The 18,552-nt window shown below is 46.9% G+C and overlaps 1 protein-coding gene across 2 annotated transcripts in view; it reads left to right on the top strand.

Moving 5' to 3' along the window:
• Positions 1-18,552, top strand: part of Atg7 (autophagy related 7) — a 224,191-nt gene that overhangs the window by 65,365 nt on the left and 140,274 nt on the right. For both annotated transcript variants that reach the window (XM_037204257.1, XM_037204256.1), the window contains exons 9-15: positions 1,121-1,242; positions 6,354-6,444; positions 8,744-8,888; positions 10,427-10,585; positions 13,057-13,251; positions 14,408-14,608; positions 15,603-15,718. In XM_037204257.1, the coding sequence (XP_037060152.1) occupies positions 1,121-1,242; positions 6,354-6,444; positions 8,744-8,888; positions 10,427-10,585; positions 13,057-13,251; positions 14,408-14,608; positions 15,603-15,718 (1,029 nt within the window). The remainder of the gene's footprint in view (positions 1-1,120; positions 1,243-6,353; positions 6,445-8,743; positions 8,889-10,426; positions 10,586-13,056; positions 13,252-14,407; positions 14,609-15,602; positions 15,719-18,552) is intronic.

Below are 18,552 nucleotides of genomic sequence, written 5' to 3'. Positions count from 1 at the left end.
CGCACACAGGCACATGCACAAACTCATGCATACACACACATGCACGCACACACATAGATGGCTATAGATGGCTTTTCAAACACAGTGTTTAGTGAATTTAGACACACACACACACACACACACACACACACACACACACACACAGTGTATAGCAGCACTGTGGTTACTAGCCCCAGCCTCATGCCCTTCCGTTCCAAATGCATGGCAGAGGCCTGGGAGGCACCTCATAGCAGGTGTCCTATCCGAGTGTATCTTCATGCACGGCTTCTCTTGCTTTTTTTTAAGGCTTATTTTTATTTCATGTGTATTGAGTGTTTTGCCCATGTATGTATGTGCACCACATTTGTGCCCCTCCCCCCCCTTTTTTTTAAGACAGAGTCTTACTGTGTAGCTCTGGTGACCTGGAACTCACAGAGATGTGCCTGGCTCTGCCTCCTGAGTGCTAGAACTAAAGGTGTTCACCAGCACAACCAGCTATAGATGGCTTTTCAAACACAGTGTTTAGTGAATTTAGCCAGCTTGAAAGAATACATGTCATGATTCCATTTATGTAGTTCACATCAGGCAAAGTCACTGTGAGGACCTAGGAGGGGGTGCTCCAGATAGGTGTGGTCAAGCTTAGAGGGATTGTGTAATTTTCTCTATGCTTGCTTTACTTAAGTAAAAATGTTTACTCCAAAATATAAAGATAGACAAATATTGACAGACCCTGGAGAGACTGGTTATTCGTGCACTCAGCGAGTCCCAGCACATTTGCTGTGTGTCTCCTGGCTGTTGGCACAGGGCCTCAGGGGTCCCATGTTAAGATCTTGGGAGCATCCCACCCCAGATTTAAAAGCTTCTTCCTTTGTCAGAACTCTCTGTCTGCTGTGTGATTGCTCTAGAAAAGTTTACCTAGGGGGAAAAAAATCCCAGCTAAATTGGCAGCCAGACTCTAAATGCACAGACAGAGGGTGCCTGCACGAATGTGCTCAAAATCTCTACAAGGTTAAAAAGGTCAGACAGGCATGATTGCATGCCCTGGATTCTCTGCAGCTGGCCTGGAAAGCACTTACGCCAGCTCTTTTTCTTCTCCTTTTTTAATCAAATGAAATAAACACAAATCCGGTGGGGGCAACAGGAGCGGCAGTTTCCAGTCCGTTGAAGTCCTCTGCTTTCGAGACCGCACCATGCAGGGGGCGAGAGATGTGGCACACAGCATCATCTTCGAGGTGAAACTTCCAGAAATGGCATTTAGCCCAGGTAATTGGCAAGTCTTTGCCAATGTGTATAATGAGTGACCAGAGACCCTGCTTCCTGCTTCCAGCCTCACAATGGCCCGAGAGAAGGCACAGCTCCCCTCGCGGGCAGTGTGAGAGCCTCCCCGGAGCAGAGGGCAACTGTGGTCAGCCCTGAGCAGAGGCTGAGTTTGCTGGCAGCTTCTCCAGTGGACTTTTCCAGTCTGGGAGGTGTTTCTCCAGCTTTATGTTTATTTGTTTAGTTTTTGATCAACATGAAATCTTTATCCATGCCTCTTCCTCGAGGAAGTTAATTAATTAACGTGTTTATTCATTGAGTACTTGAAGGTGTGTGTAACGCTGTTCTCCATACGGGGTATCAGTCAGCAAAGGCACATTTCTCCTTCCACTTCTAATGTCTTCTCTCCCCTTGCGCGGCAGGTGTTAGCATTTATCCATGTTTTATAGATTAGAAAACAGTCTGAGAGGCACTTACAAATAGTGCTAGATGTGTCTGTCTGTGTGCAAATTTATACAAAGTGTATGTGCAGACTTGCAATGCATACACACTCAAGGTAGAATTCATGTGCAAGTCTGAGTGAATGGGGAAAATGCCCACACCACAAAGTACTGTGTGTGAAGTGTGTGTCCCGTGAGAAAGCTGAATAGTTAGTGTCCAGCCCATGATGCTGCTCATTCGGGGGTCTTTTAAGCTTACTGTCCACACTATCACTGCATAGTTCTTCCCAGATGAATCCCCTACATCCATGTGATGCACATCTGCAGAGCAGCTCCATGTAGACTGCACAGTTTTCTTCAGTGCACTGGTGTGCCTTGGTGTGTGGGTATCAGGTGGTGGCATGCCTCATCTCTTCCCAAGTGCTGAAGTCAGAAGGACTCAAGATCGCCCCATTTCTTGTTGACTCTGTGCTCCAGTCTGGAGATTTTAAATACAACAGGAAAAGTGAATGGAGAAACTTCTGCGTGGTCCAGGGAGGAAGGCACGCCTTTCAGAGGCTTTCTGATTAGCGTTTGGCTTGGCGCCCTCTTCTGGTGCATCCTGAAATAGCTCCTGGCACGCTCCCTTAAGATGCACTGACTTCCCTTTATTAAGTTGCAACTCAAAAATAGAGTATGCAAAGAGTCACTAAAAAGTGAAGCCAAGAAGATGCAGCCACCAGACCCCTTTCCCATGCTCCTAATTTTATTCCGTGGGGACACATTGTCTTCCTGTGTCTGCACTGAGCCACTCTGTTCCCTTCTCTGGTGTGGCTCATGCTTTTCAATACCAGGCCTGCTATTCATTCCCAACTGATGAAGGCTTCTACATCTCCACCTTTCTCATGTTCTTTGTTGAAGAGTGATTACTCATCTTAGAAGGGGCGCTTTCCTTCTGTTTTACATATAAATTAGTGTTTCCACTTAGCTGCAAATAAAGCTGTATAATAAACATTATGAAGACTTACTTAGCATCATGATGTGAGCCCAAGGCGTTTCCATAGCCACGCTCTTCAGTGTAGCCATGTGTGACATAACAACATCCACCACATAGCACGGTGGTCCCTTAAGAGTCTGTTGCCTAGGGATCTCATGACCACTTAATTTGTATAAGTACACTCTGTGGTCTTTTCAGAGCGGGTCAGTCAGCAGCCTGTTATTTCTCCAAACTCCCCCCATCATTAAGCGACACGTGGCTCTCTGAGGCATCCCACAGTTGGAACAGCAGTGATGTGAGAAGTGGTAAAGCCTCCATGGTAGGCAGAAAGCTGTTCTGGACACTGGCTGAAGCAGGTGTGGCCACTGCTGGGGTGAGCTGCAATCCAGCTTCCCCTGTCCCTGCGCTCTGCCTGGTTCCCAGCTGGAGTGGACACCGTCTCATTCCCAACACGTTCTTCCTTCGTTGGGACTGTGTGTTATGAGGATGGCTTATATAGAAGCAGATGTGTAGATTACTAATCTCCACATGTAGTAGTTTTCATTATTAATAAGTTTACAATGCATCTAATTTTCTTAGCAATGACTGTAGTCAACCAAGCATGGAAGTGCATGCCTGTAATGCCAGAACTTGGGCAGTAGAGGCAGGAGAATCATGAGTTCAAGGCCAGCCAGGAATTCAAGGGTACATGAGTTCCTGTCTCTAAATAAATAAATGAACAAGCAAATAAATAAATAGACAGGGAAGGGCTTGTGTATATGCAGATATTTGAACTTGAAACGGCCAGTTGTCTTAGGTGCCATTTGTATAAAGGGGAGACCATGGCTTGTGTCATGGTGGTAGTATCTAAAAAGCAGTTTTTGGTTTTTTAGAGACAGGGTTTCTCTGTGTAGCTTTGCACCTTTCCTGGAACTCACTCTGTAGCCCAGGCTGGCCTCAAACTCACAGAGATCCGCCTGAGTGCTGGGATTAAAGGCGTGCACCACCACTGCCTGGCTCTGAAAAGCATTTTTAAAACATGACGTAAGAATAGTTTAAAATAATGAATTCACAGTAGAAAATGAGTGAGGAGCTCTGAAGCCTTTTGTCCCTAGTAAAGGAGTCCTGACGCCTTCATCTGAGCATTAGTGTGAGCATGTGCATATGTTTGAGTGTGTGTGCATGAGGTGTCTGTGTGTGAGTTTTGGGAGTGTGCTTGAGTGTATCCTTAAATAAAAGTGAGCATGTGAGTGCTAGTGAGTGAGAAAGCATGTGCATTCATGAGGGTTTGTGTAATTGTGTGTACACACATGTTTGTACATGTGAGAGGGTATTTTATATGTGTGATTTGGAGTGGTAGTATTTATGGGCATGCACATGTGTGGGGGGGTTGTGTATTTGGTTTTTTTTACTGTTCGGTCTTTAGGGGCCCACCACCCAGCTACCAAATAATCATGCAGTGGCTTATTATTACTTATAAGTGCTTGGCCTTTGCTTCATTTATTTCTAGCCAGCTTTTCTTAAATTATCCCATCTACCTTTTACCTCTGGGCTTTTACCTTTCTCTATTCTATGTCTTTCTTTCCTTCTTACCCTGTGGCTTGCTGGGTGGCTGGCCTCTGATGTCTACCTCTCTTCCTTTCGCTCCCAGATCTCTCTTCCCAGATTTCTCCCTTGTATTTATTCTCTCTTCCTGCCAGCCCCGCCTATCCTTTCTCCTGACTGGCTATTGGCCATTCAGCTCTTTATTAGACAGGCAAAGTAACATGGCTTCACAGAGTTTAAACAAATACAACATAAAAGAATGCAACACATCTTTGTACCATTAAACAAATGTCCCACAGCATAGACAAATGTAATACATCTTAAACTAATATTCCACAACAGGGTTGTATGAATTGGTACTTGTATATGAGCATGTATTGATATATATATATATATGTGTGTGTGTGTGTGTGTGTGTGTGTGAGTTTGAAAATTTGTGTGCATATATATGCAAATCTAAAGGTCTTTAAGTATATTTTCATGAATGTGAGTGTGTTTCTGTGTGTGTGAATGTACACCATGTGTGAATGCATGTGAATTGTATGTGAGCATGCATTTGTGAGCCTATATATCTGCATGAGTTGAAATGAGCATGTGTTGGAGGTGTCTTTCATAGTGTGAGAGAGTGTGAGCCTATGTATGTGACTTGGTATGCAAGCCTGTAAGTGCATATGTGGATGCGAGTGCACATTTCTCTGTTAGTATGGATACATGTCTTAATATGACTGTGGGTGGGCATGTGTAAGACTGTGTCTGTGTTTGAATATTGCATGTATGTGTTGGCTTAATCTTTGTAAGTGTATGTAGGTGAATGTATGTGTGCATACCTATATGTCAATGTATTTGTGAGTTGTGGGTATCTGAGTGTGTGAGTGAATGTATATTTGAATGAGCATGTGTGTCTACGTGTACACATATGTAAATGTGACACTGTCAGAGTGACTTTTGTCAGTGTGTATTTGTGGGTGTCTTAGTGTAGGTGAGTGTTTTGTTGAGTGTGCAGGAGTTTGAATGTAAATGTTTGTGTGTGTGTGTGTGTGTGTGTGTGTGTGTGTGTGTGTGTGGTGTGTGTATGTTATGTGTATCTTGTGTTAAAACCTGTGCATGCGTTTTAGCATATATGTGGGGTGTGCACGTGTGAAAGTGTGTGTGTTACTGATGATGGAACTCAGCTCCATTATTGCAGCTTTCACACACTGAATATTGCTCTACTATCAAGCTGCAACCCCAGCCTAGCCCCAACCCAACCCAGCCCCAACCCCAGCCCCAGTCCAACCCCAGCCCCAACCCAACCCAGCCCCAACCCCAGCCCCAGCCCCAGCCCCAGCCCCAGCCCACCCCAACCCAGCCCCAACCCCAGCCCCAGCCCCAGCCCCAGCCCCAGCCCCAGCCCAGCCCAGCCCAGCCCAGCCCAGCCCCAACCCCAGCCCCAGCCCCAGCCCCAGCCCCAGCACAGCACAGCCCCAGCACAGCACAGCCCCAGAGCCTTACTTAGATCAGACACTGGAAGTGATACTGAAATATAACCTAAGGCTGAGTTCTCTGCTCAGTGGTTGAAGCTTATTCTAAATACAAGGAAGTCTTTGAGAAAGGAGAGGACGGAGGTCCCATAACAGCAGCAGGAATTGTGAGAGGTCTTGTAGCCCTGAGGGGTTTCTGTTAACTGCAGGATGTGGAAAGAGCACTCCACACAGTGACAGATCTACACTCGTGGAAATATCATCTCAGTCTTTGTAGCACAGAATAAGATAAACTCTGGCGAGAGTTCTGGGATTGGAGTTCCAGGGGCTCCTGCAACAGGAGTTAAAAGAGGACACAGTTGGGCTGGAGACATGGCTCAGCAGTTAAGGGCACTGGCTGCTCTTGCAGAGGTCCAATTCCCAGCACCCATGTGGTGGTTCAAAACTGTATGTAACTCCAGCTCTAGGGGATCTGATGACCTCTTCTGGCCTCTGAAAACACTGAGTACTGACTGTATTTGTTGTGTACTGACATGCAGACAAAACACATATAAAATAAACATTGTTAAAAAAAGAGGGCAGTCAACGTGGGAAGGAGAGGGCAGCTGGGGTGACAGGGCTCAGTCTGAAGTGCTTGCCACACAAGCGTGAAGACATGAGTTCAGGTTGGTTTTTATTTCCCCCTTTTAGTAAACCTTATGTTTTATCTACCTTAAGATTGTCCTAAAGCAGTTGGCTGGGAGAAGAACCAGAAAGGAGGCATGGGACCAAGGATGGTGAACCTCAGCGGATGCATGGACCCCAAAAGGTAGACATGACTGGAGTGCCCTTGTCTCCAGGGTGTGGCCGATGCTGCGCTGTGTAGTTCAGGGGTGCTGGTAACGGTAGTAGAGCCAGCTACTGCTGGTCCACATTGTCCTGTGGACTAGTGTGCCAGGCATCCCGAGGCATGCACGGCTTTCCACTCTTGTTTCCAGCTCCGACTCTCAGACACCCGGACCTCAGCACTGCCTTTTCTAGTCTTTATGGTCATTGCTGTTTAGAGTCTCACTGTGCAGCCCTGGCAGGCCTGGAAGTTGCAGAGATCGCCTGCCTCTGCCTCCCTTTCTAGTTCTTTATTCACGGCTGTAGATCTTCGTCCTACTTGCCACCCCTGAAGGATTTTATAAACAGCGTTGCGTTTGTGGAGAAGCCACATTACTTTCAAGGATGAGAATCCGCTTACCCTTTATTAAGCTCTGGGAGAGTTTTTGGAAGAGCCATTCTGGTAAGCCGACACAACAGCTCGGGACTGCTCTAACTTCCCCTCTCCCCTTGCTGTTAGGAGCTCCATGTAGGGACTTTGGCCCACCCCAGCAATCGCAGAGGAAGTGGCCTGCTTTCTGCGTGATAGCCTTTCTCCACTCTGTTACCTAGAAGCTTCATCTCATTTTGACTCTGACTCTGATTGCCTGGTTATTTCCATCTTGTTTCCTCCCATAGATCATGTCTGTCTGTTAGAAATGAAGACTGGAGCACATGTGAATGTGTTAGGTCTCAAGCCTGGGTCAAGTGGCTGGGGTGCCCTAATGTGTTAATGCACATATCAAAGCAGACCTGGTCACCAGGTTCTCCCAGCATCCCTCAGTCCCTACCTGGTACAGGGTATGACTGGCATATCCCACCCCCTACCCTGAACTCCCCATCCCAGGGCCTGGGCTGCCCTTCCCTGTATAATCCAGCCATTTTGACTGTGCCCCCCCTCTCTCTGTTTTTCTTTTTTATTTATTCTTTGTGTCTTTTACATCATGCATCTTGATCCCATTCATCTCCCTGTCCCTTCGTATCTGCCTTCTGCACTTGCAACCTCCCCACAAAATAAAATTAAGAGGGGGGAAAAAAAAAAGAAAAATCTCATCATGGAAGCTGTAGTGTGACAGAGAGTCACACAGTTTACCCTTTTAGTCCATATATCTTTACTTGCAGATGTTCATTGCAAAGAGTCATTGATCTGCTTTGAGGCCTCTGGTTTCTCCTACACTATTGATGCTGGGCCCTCACTGGGACTCTGTAAATGGAGGCTTTCCTCTGTTCCACCCAGTCCCTGCAGCTGCTTTTAAAATAATCACTCAGAGGCTTATGTTAATTATAAATGTTTGGCCAGTAGATCAGGCTTATTACTAGCTCTTACACTTAAATTAACCTGTTTCTATTAATCTATGTATTACCACATGGCCCATGGCTTACCAATTCTTTCACATCTTGCTTTTTTGGGCAGCTCACAGCATCTGCCCTGACTCTGCCCTTCATCTCCATCTTCAGTTTGAATGTACCGCCTAGCCTTATTCTGCCTCACCAAAGAGCTTTATTTATTAACCAATGAGAGCACCACATATTCACAGAAAGACATCCCACATCCTGTTGTTGCGCTGTGTCATGGAGATCCTGCAGTTTTGGGCACACAGGACTGGCCCCTTCACGTACTCCATCAGATTATAGATGGGGTGGATGTTGGAGTGGGCCAACTCCTCGTTCTGGGCCTGGGTAGTTGCAGGATTGGTCAGCCCACCAGCTCTCTCCATCCTTACCACCAGGGTGAGATCTCCAGCATTGCCCCGGCTAGTTTACCCCTGCTTGTAGTAATGAGCAAGGGGCGGGACCGTTCTCCTGCTCTCATACCCTCAGGGCATGCACACATACAACAGCAGGACCAGCTCTACTGTGTTTCCCAGGGGCCACTCTCCCAGTGCTCCAGCTGGTGAGGGGCAGGGACAGCTCTTCTTCTCTCCACAGGCATCGAGGGATAAGGGGAGGGTCAGCTCCCTCACCTAGCGGGAGAGACGGGGGTGGGAGATCTTTCCCTCGCCCTCACCACCACATGTATGCCCGTCTCTTGGCCCAAGCCCCCACTGTTGGTCAGTGGCTCTTCCCTTGCTCCCCCTCCCCCATCTCTCCTCACCTGGCCCAGCTCAGCCTGGTCATGTCCACTCTGGACTGTCCCAGATGTCCCTGCCTCTGACTGTGCTCTCCCCTCCTCCACCATACCTACCAGCTATCATGTCCTCTCCTTTTTATTCCTTTTTTTTCATTCAAATGACTCACCAGCACATCAATCCCTTGTTTTCCAGGCTGGCTGAGTCATCCGTGGATCTGAATCTCAAGCTGATGTGTTGGCGATTGGTCCCCACCTTGGACTTGGACAAGGTCGTGTCTGTCAAGTGCCTGCTGCTGGGAGCTGGTACCTTGGGGTGTAATGTAGCTAGGACACTGATGGTGAGTTTGGGGACCTCTGTGCAGCTGTCCAGCTGTGCCTCTTGTTTCCCATCTCCTAGGTGCCTCCCTCCCATTCCTCTTCGGCTCTCCTCAGCAATGCTAGTTCTAAGAGCAATCTGTAGTCATTGTGAGACAGAAGCGCAAGATGCCCCTCCAGTCCCAGTCCAGTTCCCTTCCCACAAATAGTCAGACTCCATACACAAGGACGTTACCACTGAGGCCGGGAGCTGTCCTGGCTGAAGGAAACAGAGGCCATTCATGGGCCTTGTCACTTCTCTGTTCATTTCCATTTATAAAAGCTGTCTTATAGACTGCTATTTATGAAAAGTTTTCTTTATAACTTATTAGTCAACTTTAAAACTATGTGATTGTATAAAATTGTAAGGGAATATAGGGCCTGGAGAGATGGCACAGAGGTTAGGACCACTAGCTGCTCTTGGAGAGGACCTGTGTTCAGTTCCCAGCATCCACCTAGCAGCTCACTACAGCATGTAGCTCCAGCTCCAGGAGATCCAGTACCCTCTTCTGGCCTTCTTGGACATTACATGTATGTACTTATACACATGGAGGCGAAACACTGTGCATCACACAAACAGATCTTCAAATAAAAACCTTTCCAGAAATGGTCTCATCTACGAAAATGTCCGTGACGTCATGAGAACTTGCATGAGAACACAGACTCACCTTGTAAGATTGGGTTATAAGCAAGTTTCTCCAGGTGGAGAAATACTCTGAGAATGTTCTTCATTGTTTCACAGGGGAACCACTTGCTGGTCATTTTTCTGGAGTTAATTGAGATCCAAAATGAGTTTCCAGAGGAGTTGATATTTATATTTAGTTACTCATTAAGAGAAGCCAAAGACGTCTGGGGGTGCTCCCAAACCCTGAAACAACACAGTAGCGGGTCTCCTAGCATTCATTTGTGGGGTGCTCCCTAACCCTGAAACAACACAGAAGAGGTCTCCTAGCGTTCACTTGCCGGGTACCCGCTAACACTGAATCAACACAGAATCTGTCTCCTAGCGTTCACTTGCGGGGTGCCCGCTAACGCTGAATCAACACAGTAGCCGTCTCCTAGCGTTCACTTGCGGGGTGCCCGCTAACGCTGAATCAACATAGTAGCGGGCAGTCTCCTAGCGTTCACTTGGGGGTGCCCGCTCACCCTGAATCAACACAGTAGCCGTCTCCTAGCGTTCACTTGGGGGTGCCCGCTAACACTGAATCAACACAGTAGCGGTCTCCTAGTGTTCACTGCAATCTTGCCCTAGTGATGCTGTCAAAAATAACACTCTAGGTGACAATTACTCTGCTATTTCCTGGTCTAATGACTGTGGGAATCTAGGCCCCGGCATATAATTATTTTGTCTTTTAAAAAGAAGTTGACATTCTAATGATCAAAAACTGGATTTGTACGATTCAGGTTCTTCAGTTTCCTATATTTTAAGGTCCACAGCTGCTCAGAAGCAAAATCCTTCCTAGAGTCTTCTAGACGTGTACTGAGACATGCTCATCAGGTGTGGTTTCCTGTTTCTGTGCAGGGCTGGGGTGTCAGACATGTCACATTTGTGGACAACGCCAAGATCTCCTACTCCAACCCTGTGAGGCAGCCTCTGTATGAATTTGAAGATTGTCTGGGGGGTGGCAGGCCCAAGGCCCTGGCTGCAGCAGAGCGGCTCCAGAAAATATTTCCCGGAGTGGTACGTTGATGATTCGCGGGGAATAGTCATGTTCTTGCCCTGTAGACTGCAAATGTTTGAGTCCCGGGGATCCTGGGGAATGAGGCTCTGTAGTATTGGTGACTGAGGATCAAACATGTGGTATTTCCTACCAGACAGGCATCATATGACCAAGCTTACTGCCTCACCTCAGTGGTGGCCTTCTAAAAGCACCACTAAGATGTTGAAGAGAGGGGTCATTGGATAAAGCATGTAAAATTTTTGTTTTCTGTTTGTTTGGTTGGTTGGTTTTGGTTTTTCGAGACAGGATTTCTCTGTGTAGTTTTGGCATGTAATGTTTTATGTAAATATGAAGGCTTACATTTGAATCCTCAAAACCCATATAAAGCCAGGCATGGAAGTATGTGTTTGTAATCCTGGTGCTCCCATGGTGAGAAAGGAGGCCAAGACAGGAGAGTCCCCAGAAGCTGGCAAGCCAGCAAAAGCCATATCCACCCCACAGCATACTGCACGGCTGGGAATCTGCCATGTTGCATGCAGGTCAAACCCACACGCTGAACCACGTAAGCCCGCATGTTGCAGCGTCTAGCCACCCACATAAGACATGAAGTAGGAATCTGGTTTGGGCTCTGTTTCAAATTGATTATTAAGTATTCTCTGGTTTGAGATGGAAACTCGAGCCATTGGGTACCATTTGTAGCTGAACTTTTCTCCAATCCTGCCCAGCCCCATGGACCCCGCAACCACTTATAAAATAATCGCTCAGAAGCTCATATTAATTAAAATTGCTCAGCCATTAGCTCAGGCTAACTATTGACTAGCTCTTACATCTTAAATTAACCCATTTCTATTAATCTATAAGTTGCCACATGGCTTGTGGCTTACAGGTACTTTTACATCTCGCTTCCTCTGTGTCTGGCTGGCAACTCCTCACTCAGCCTTCCTGTTCCCAGAATTCTCTTCTCTGCTTGTCCCGCCTATACTTCCTGCCTGGCTGCTGGCCAATCAGCATTTTATTTATCAATCAATCAGAGCAACACATTCATAGTATCCCCAGCACCATACCAACAGGCTAGCCTGATAGAGGCAATTCCTCCATTGAGCTTTAAATTTGTCAAAAACTAGCCAACACACTCAACACACTTGAATAAAAGTAAGTTTTGAGATGTGTTTTAAGCCTTTCAGCAAGAACATGATCATTTTACCTGATGGAGACACATTAGTGACCTCTGAGGCTCTGCTTGTACTTCCAGGGCTAGAAGCAGCACCCTCAGCCCAGCTATGGAAAGCCTGCCTGCCTTTAGCCTTTCAATGCTGATTCGTCTGTTACCGAAGCCTACTGTTGTTAATGGTTTTATTTCACAAGCACCCTCAGGAGCATCATTTATTGAGTGGAATTCTATAGCATTGACTACATATCCACCGTGTACCCAGCTATGTGTTGGGTAGCCACAGCCCCACCATTGAGACATTAGTTAGGTCTCTCTAGCACAGCGTGACATATCTCATAGTCCACAAATCTCAGTGGCATCCAGCTGTGAGTCTACACCAGAGGTATGAAGGCTGTATGTGTTATTGATAGGCAAAGTTGGACTCAGCTTCCAGTCTGCTCTGTATGTGATTGTTTCAAAATGGAGGCTTGAGGAGCCACAGTCTCCTGGTCCTGCAGTTCTGAGAGAAGAGAAGGCTAGAGAGTCTCATGTCAACCTCAGCACAGCAATTCCCATTCTCTTCCCATTGCTCAAGCAATTCACAAGCCAAGCCCAGGCTCCGTGGCGTTGGGCAGTGTACTCTGTCTCCCCAGTGGGAAGCCTGCAGAGTTCTAGGGAAGAAGGCACAGATTGTCATCCTACCCCAGGTGAGATAGTCAGGCCCCCCTGGGAGAGCAGTCCAGTCTGTCACGGGAGAGGACTGGGAACCAACCGCTGGCCCGTGCAGACGTTGCTTGGAATCTCAGTGCTGTCACTTAGTTCCTAGCTTTTGCAGACTTGCTGCCCACCCCCTGCAATCATCTCTCCAGTCAGTGTTTCGACAGCTCTGGGAAAGCCAATGTTATCACACTTGCCCGTGGCCCGTGGGATGCAGAAGATGGAGGCGCAGTTTGTGATGCTGGCACACTTTGTCTTCTGTGGAAAGTGAACATCCCTGGCTGTATTGTACCTGAGGCTCTGAGCTCCATCCTCAGCAACACACACACACACACACACACACACACACACACACACACACACACACACACACACGAATGCGTGCATGCATACACAAACACACAGAGGCACGCACATACACACATGTATACACAGACAGACAAACACATACACATGTACACACACACACACACAGAGACACATGTATGCATGCACACACATACATGGCTCAAGGAAGTGGAGAAGGTTGTGAAGAGGCCCAGGTATTTGAGGAAAAGAGCAGTAATACCATACACAGAAAGTTCCTGGTTGTAAGTGACACAAGTATGGCCGTTGCCTCCCTAGAATGCCAGCGGGTTCAACATGAGCATCCCCATGCCGGGACATCCTGTGAATTTCTCTGGCGTCACGCTGGAGCAGGCCCGCAGAGACGTGGAGCGGCTGGAGCAGCTCATCGAGAGCCATGATGTCATCTTCCTGCTAATGGACACCAGAGAGAGCCGGTGGCTTCCTGCTGTCATTGCGGCCAGCAAGCGAAAGGTGGGGTGTGCCACCCAAGAGAGAAGTGTCCACAGCCCGCCCTCCCCCCAGAAACGGTGACCTCTGTGGCCTTACAGCCCTTCTTTACCCCACACCATCACCTGGCATGGGCGTGCTTACTTTTCTCTTAGCAATCCCTGCAGGTGCCACTCTGGGTACAGATGAAGGTCAAGGGCCTGTGCTGTAGGATGCTTTCCTAAGTGTGCTTTCACTCCCAGGGAGCTTTTCAAAGAATGGTGATCAGAAAATACCATACTATAAGATAAAATAGTATATGAATCTCAGGTGTTACATCTCCATATAAAAACATGCATGTCTGCCTCTACCACAATCCACCCCCATCTGTCTGTCAGCCATCCATCACCTATCATCTATCTTCTGTCTATCATGTATGAGGCAAAGGACAAGAAGGGAAGGGAGAGAAGATAAAAGAGGCAATGCCCCCAGCTGTTTCTGGAACCCCCAAGTTGTGTCAGGAGCAGTTCTTATTTTCTTCTCCATCGTGCATTTTCTTGATTCTTTGTATGTGACCAAAAATTGGGGGAAAACTTAAACCACAACCAAGAAGAGTTCTTACAGCACAAATGAAGAAAGTGTCTCTTAAAGCCCCTGTGGTGGTAATCATGGTTTACAAATGGTGTCTCAGTAAAACGTTCCAAGGAACGGAAAGGACGGGGCAGATGCTGTGGGCACCCACCAACCACCCTCCACGCCTCTCTCCTATCAGCTGCATGACCTTGGGACAGAAGTAGAACTCTGACCTTTGATATCCTTGTCTATAAAAAGGCAATGTTTGTAGGGGCTTTATATGAGATGGTTTATGTTAGCAGTTTATCAAGTCTCTTGCAGGTTTCAATTGACTATTGAAGTCTAGTTACATCACAGGAAAAAGAAAGCCATTTAAAGGTAGCTGCATGTGGGGGGCTGGAGAGATGGCTCAGAGGTTAAGAGCACCGACTACTCTTCCAGAGGTCCTGAGTTCAATTCCCAGCAACCACATGGTGGCTCACAACCATCTGTAATGAGATCTGGCACCCTCTTCTGTATACATAATAAATAAATAAATGAGAGAGAGAGAAAAAAAAAAGGTAGCTGCATGTGAACTTAGCCTTAGTTTGTCTCTCCTGACTCCCTTTTGTTCCTTCAATGCCAACAGCTCGTCATCAACGCTGCCTTGGGGTTTGACACCTTTGTTGTCATGAGACACGGCCTGAAGAAACCCAAGCAACAGGGAGCTGGGGACCTGTGCCCGAGCCACCTTGCGGCGCCTGCTGACCTGGGCTCCTCGCTCTTTGCTAACATCCCTGGATACAAGCTTGGCTGCTATTTCTGCAATGATGTAGTGGCTCCAGGAGACGTAAGTCCAATTCCATGGCTACAAACAGCTCTACTCAGCATCCTGTGTGCTGGGGCAGGGTCCTCCCAGGGCTGTTTAAAGGTTGTCTAATAAAGAGCATTCTCTAGTTGGGTGGGTGGCATTATCCAACCATAAGCCATGATTGGCACCCTTTCCTGAGTGGCTGAGCCACAGTCACTGCATGAATGTGGCTACAACCATCGGACAGAAACTGAGTAAGGAAACTTCTGCGGAGCCTGGTCCGTTATAGAAAGAAAGAGCTCTAGAAAGAGCCCCAGATATGGGAGACTAAAACCCCGGGTTCTAGTCCAGGCCTTCCACTGACTCCTCACCTTAAAATAAGATTCCACAGCAGCCATGTCTTTTCAGTCCATGACATTTTTATAGCATCAAATAACTGGAGGATTTGCCCCCATTTGGAAGGTTAGAATTTGTGGAGTTGACCCAGGTTCGGCTTGTGTATGGAAACAGATGGTAACAAATGCTTGTAGTTTTGCAGTTAAGTCCTCAGACTACAGTCAATCTGATGAGGCAGTGTGCAGGAACAGAGGACAGCATGGTGGAGACTGTGGCCCCCTCCTCAGAGTCACTCTGAGCCATTACCTCGGGGAGCATGGCAGGACAGGGTCACCAGCTACTCACGACTGTTACTCTGTGACTCAACCTCACACCCACTAAGCACAGAAGAGGGGATGGATTCCTCTACAGGAGCACTGGGTGCAGAGCCACCATGAGGCCATGCTGCTGATGGTCAGTGTCCCCGTCTCTATCTCCTAACAAGTGCACATCCTGTATAGCATATTGCCTCACTTAATTACATATTCTGTTTTGTTTATTATGATCCTCCCAAGACACAATAGGGTGAGGCTGGCCGGCCTTTGTCAGCTACACCAATCTGGTTGTATTTTAAAGCTCTATCTTGGGGAGTTTTAGGTTGCCCTCAGGCTACCTGGACTAGAATATTCTATACATGTCACTGATTGTTTCTTGTTAGTCAACCAGAGACCGGACACTGGACCAGCAGTGCACAGTGAGCCGCCCAGGCCTGGCTGTGATTGCAGGTGCCCTGGCTGTGGAGCTGATGGTTTCTGTCCTGCAGCATCCTGAGGGGTGAGTCTGGGGCCCAGAGATGAACGTTTGAACTGAATGCTTGTCAGTAATCACTAGGCACTGTCTCCCTTAGACTCTCTTGGTCTCCCTCAATCTTTTGGCTTTTCTGACCTCAAAACAAGACTTGAAAAAAAATCTAGTTCAATTCTTTGGCCCAAATACTCAGTATGTGATCTCTGGGGTATACCCTGTGCCCTTCTTGAATTCTTCTGAGTTTTTTGGCAGCTGATAAGGAAGACTTTGGCAGGGGCATTTGGTCTTTCACACTTCTCTTTTGTTAGTTTATTGTGGTTTTCTTAGCCCTGGACATTATGAATGTATGTACTGTATAATGAATATACTGTATATACTGTGTATATAATGTATATACTGTATAATGGGTATACTGTATATACTGTGTATATAATGTATATACCGTATGATGGGTATACCGTATATACTATGTATATAATGTATATAATGTATAACGGGTATACTGTATATACTGTGTATATAATGTATATACTGTATAATGGGTATACTGTATATACTGTATATATAATGTATATACCATATGATGAGTGTACTATATATACTGTGTATATAATGTATATACCGTATGATAGGTATACCGTATATACTGTGTATATAATGTATATACCGTATGATGGGTATACCGTATATACTGTGTATATAATGTATATACTGTATAATGGCTATACTGTATATACTGTGTATATAATGTATATACTGTATAATGGGTATACTGTATATACTGTGTATATAATGTATATACTGTAGAATGGGTATACTGTATATACTGTGTATATAATGTGTCACTGGCAGTAGGAATTGTGTCAGCTGCCTGTGGCCGAATTCCGTGTCCAGGGACTTGGCCAAATAAAATTCAAAGTTCACAGTCCAGGGTGGGTCCAGAGGCTCAGCATGTGCCACTCAGCCTCCCTCAGCTGTGGGCACAAGGTGCTGCTGTACTCTCCATGATCACATCTGTGTGACAGTTTCTACTCACTGGCAGATAAGCGTTTATTTTAGTAGCAAAGTAAAAGCCATGGGGCTTGAAACAAAGGAACTCCTTTCACCAATTTTCTGCGTTTTTAATTAATGAATTTGTCCTTGGGTGATTTCCTACGTGTACATAACATGATTATATTGCTGATCACTCTCCCTCCCAGCACCGCTGTCTTCCCCTTCCACCCTATAAATATCTCTGTCATATGCACGACTCTTTGTTTGGTTTTGTGACCCACTGAGCTTGCCCGGAGCCAGCAGTGTGACCATGGGTTTTGGGCTATGCACCGAGTCTGCTGGGCTCAGCAGTGGGCACCTCCCTCCCTCCCAGAATCCATCAGTCGTGATAGCTCAGCAGTGAGTGGCAGGGCCCCTTTGTTACTCTTCTCTGGGAAACATTTTCAGATGATTATAGCTTAAAACAACACCACACCTTTTTAACTACAGAGTGGACAAAATCCATCCAAAAGGTCACAGGAACATCAGGCTGGTGTCTCTTTCACCAGCTGCCAGGGGCAAGCGTCACAAATAAGACAGTTGTCATGAGACCAGCCTGGGCTACAGAGTGAGTTCCAGGACAGGCTCCAAAGCTACACAGAGAAACCTTGTCTCGAAAAACCAAAAAAAAAAAAAAAAAAAAAAAAAAAGACAGTTGTCACTACTGGAATCTGATTTTAAACAGATTCTTGATGAGTGCTCATGTCCCTCCTCCTGTTCAACCTGAGCACCTGTCTAGTCACCAGCTGCCTCTCCAGAACTGCAGCCCTCCCTACAGAGCCCGTCCCTGGGCCCAGTTCCAGCCTGGCTGCTCCAGCACGTTCCCAGGGCTGTCTGTAGTTCATGGGGTATTGCAGGCCCAGTGCCTTCCCTGTTGATCCTGAGCGTAGATCTTACCTACTGGTTGCGCTTTTCAGTCCAGACAACCCACGGCAGGCAAAGCACGGGCCGTGGCTGTCTGGACCTCAGCATGCCCTTGCAGTTATTAGCTTGGATGTTCTAAGGGCAGCCTCCCCGCTCTGCAGACCCACGAGGCTCACATCAGCACACACCCTCAAGGCCACGAGGTGCCATTTGGGTCGCATAGTCCCAAGATCACTGTTTCCTGTGCTTCTTTACTGCCATAGCAGCCTTGGACAGTGGGTCAGCCACTTCCTCCTTGGGTCCTTGTCTGCCTTGGTGATGCAGACCTGTGAGCTGCCCCTGAAAGCCCTTTCCAGAAGATGCATCCTTTGACTCACCCAGCAAGGAATGCTAAGAAATCTGTCAGCTGGGCCTGTTGCCTCTCCGAATAAAGTTGTGAGAGGCGGGAGAGGAGACTAAGTGTTGGCTAGATGACCAGCAGTGTCTTCACATTCATTTTTGAAAATTCTTCACATATTTAAACCCCAGAAGACACGGTTACATGGTTAATATTCATTTAGTTTTCAATTTTAACATTTTTCAATTCTTCCTGTGTCTCCAAACTTGTGACCCAAAGGCATTTTCTTCTGCCTGTAGAATTCCCTTAAGTATTTCAGTTTTCGTCTGTCTGAACATGTCTTTGTAATTAAGGAGGTTTCTCATTTTGATGGAATTTTAGACTAGTATATTCTCTCTCTCTCTCTCTCTCTCTCTCTCTCTCTCTCTCTCTCTCTCTCTCCTCTCTCTCTCTCCTCTCCTCTCCTCTCCTCCTCCCCCTTCTTTTCCTCCCCCCACCCCACCCCACATCATTTCTGGATATGGAATTTAGGCCTCGCACATGCTAGGCAGGTACTCTACCACAGAGCCCCCAGCCAGCTCTTGTCTCTCAGGCCCTGTGAGTCATCTCTCATCCCTTTTACTATCTC

Source organism: Peromyscus leucopus, chromosome 3 (assembly GCF_004664715.2).
Source record: "Peromyscus leucopus breed LL Stock chromosome 3, UCI_PerLeu_2.1, whole genome shotgun sequence".
Classification (NCBI taxonomy): Eukaryota; Metazoa; Chordata; class Mammalia; order Rodentia; family Cricetidae; genus Peromyscus; species Peromyscus leucopus.
Note: the sequence above shows the minus strand (reverse complement) of the source record. Positions and strands in the feature narration are given on the sequence as shown.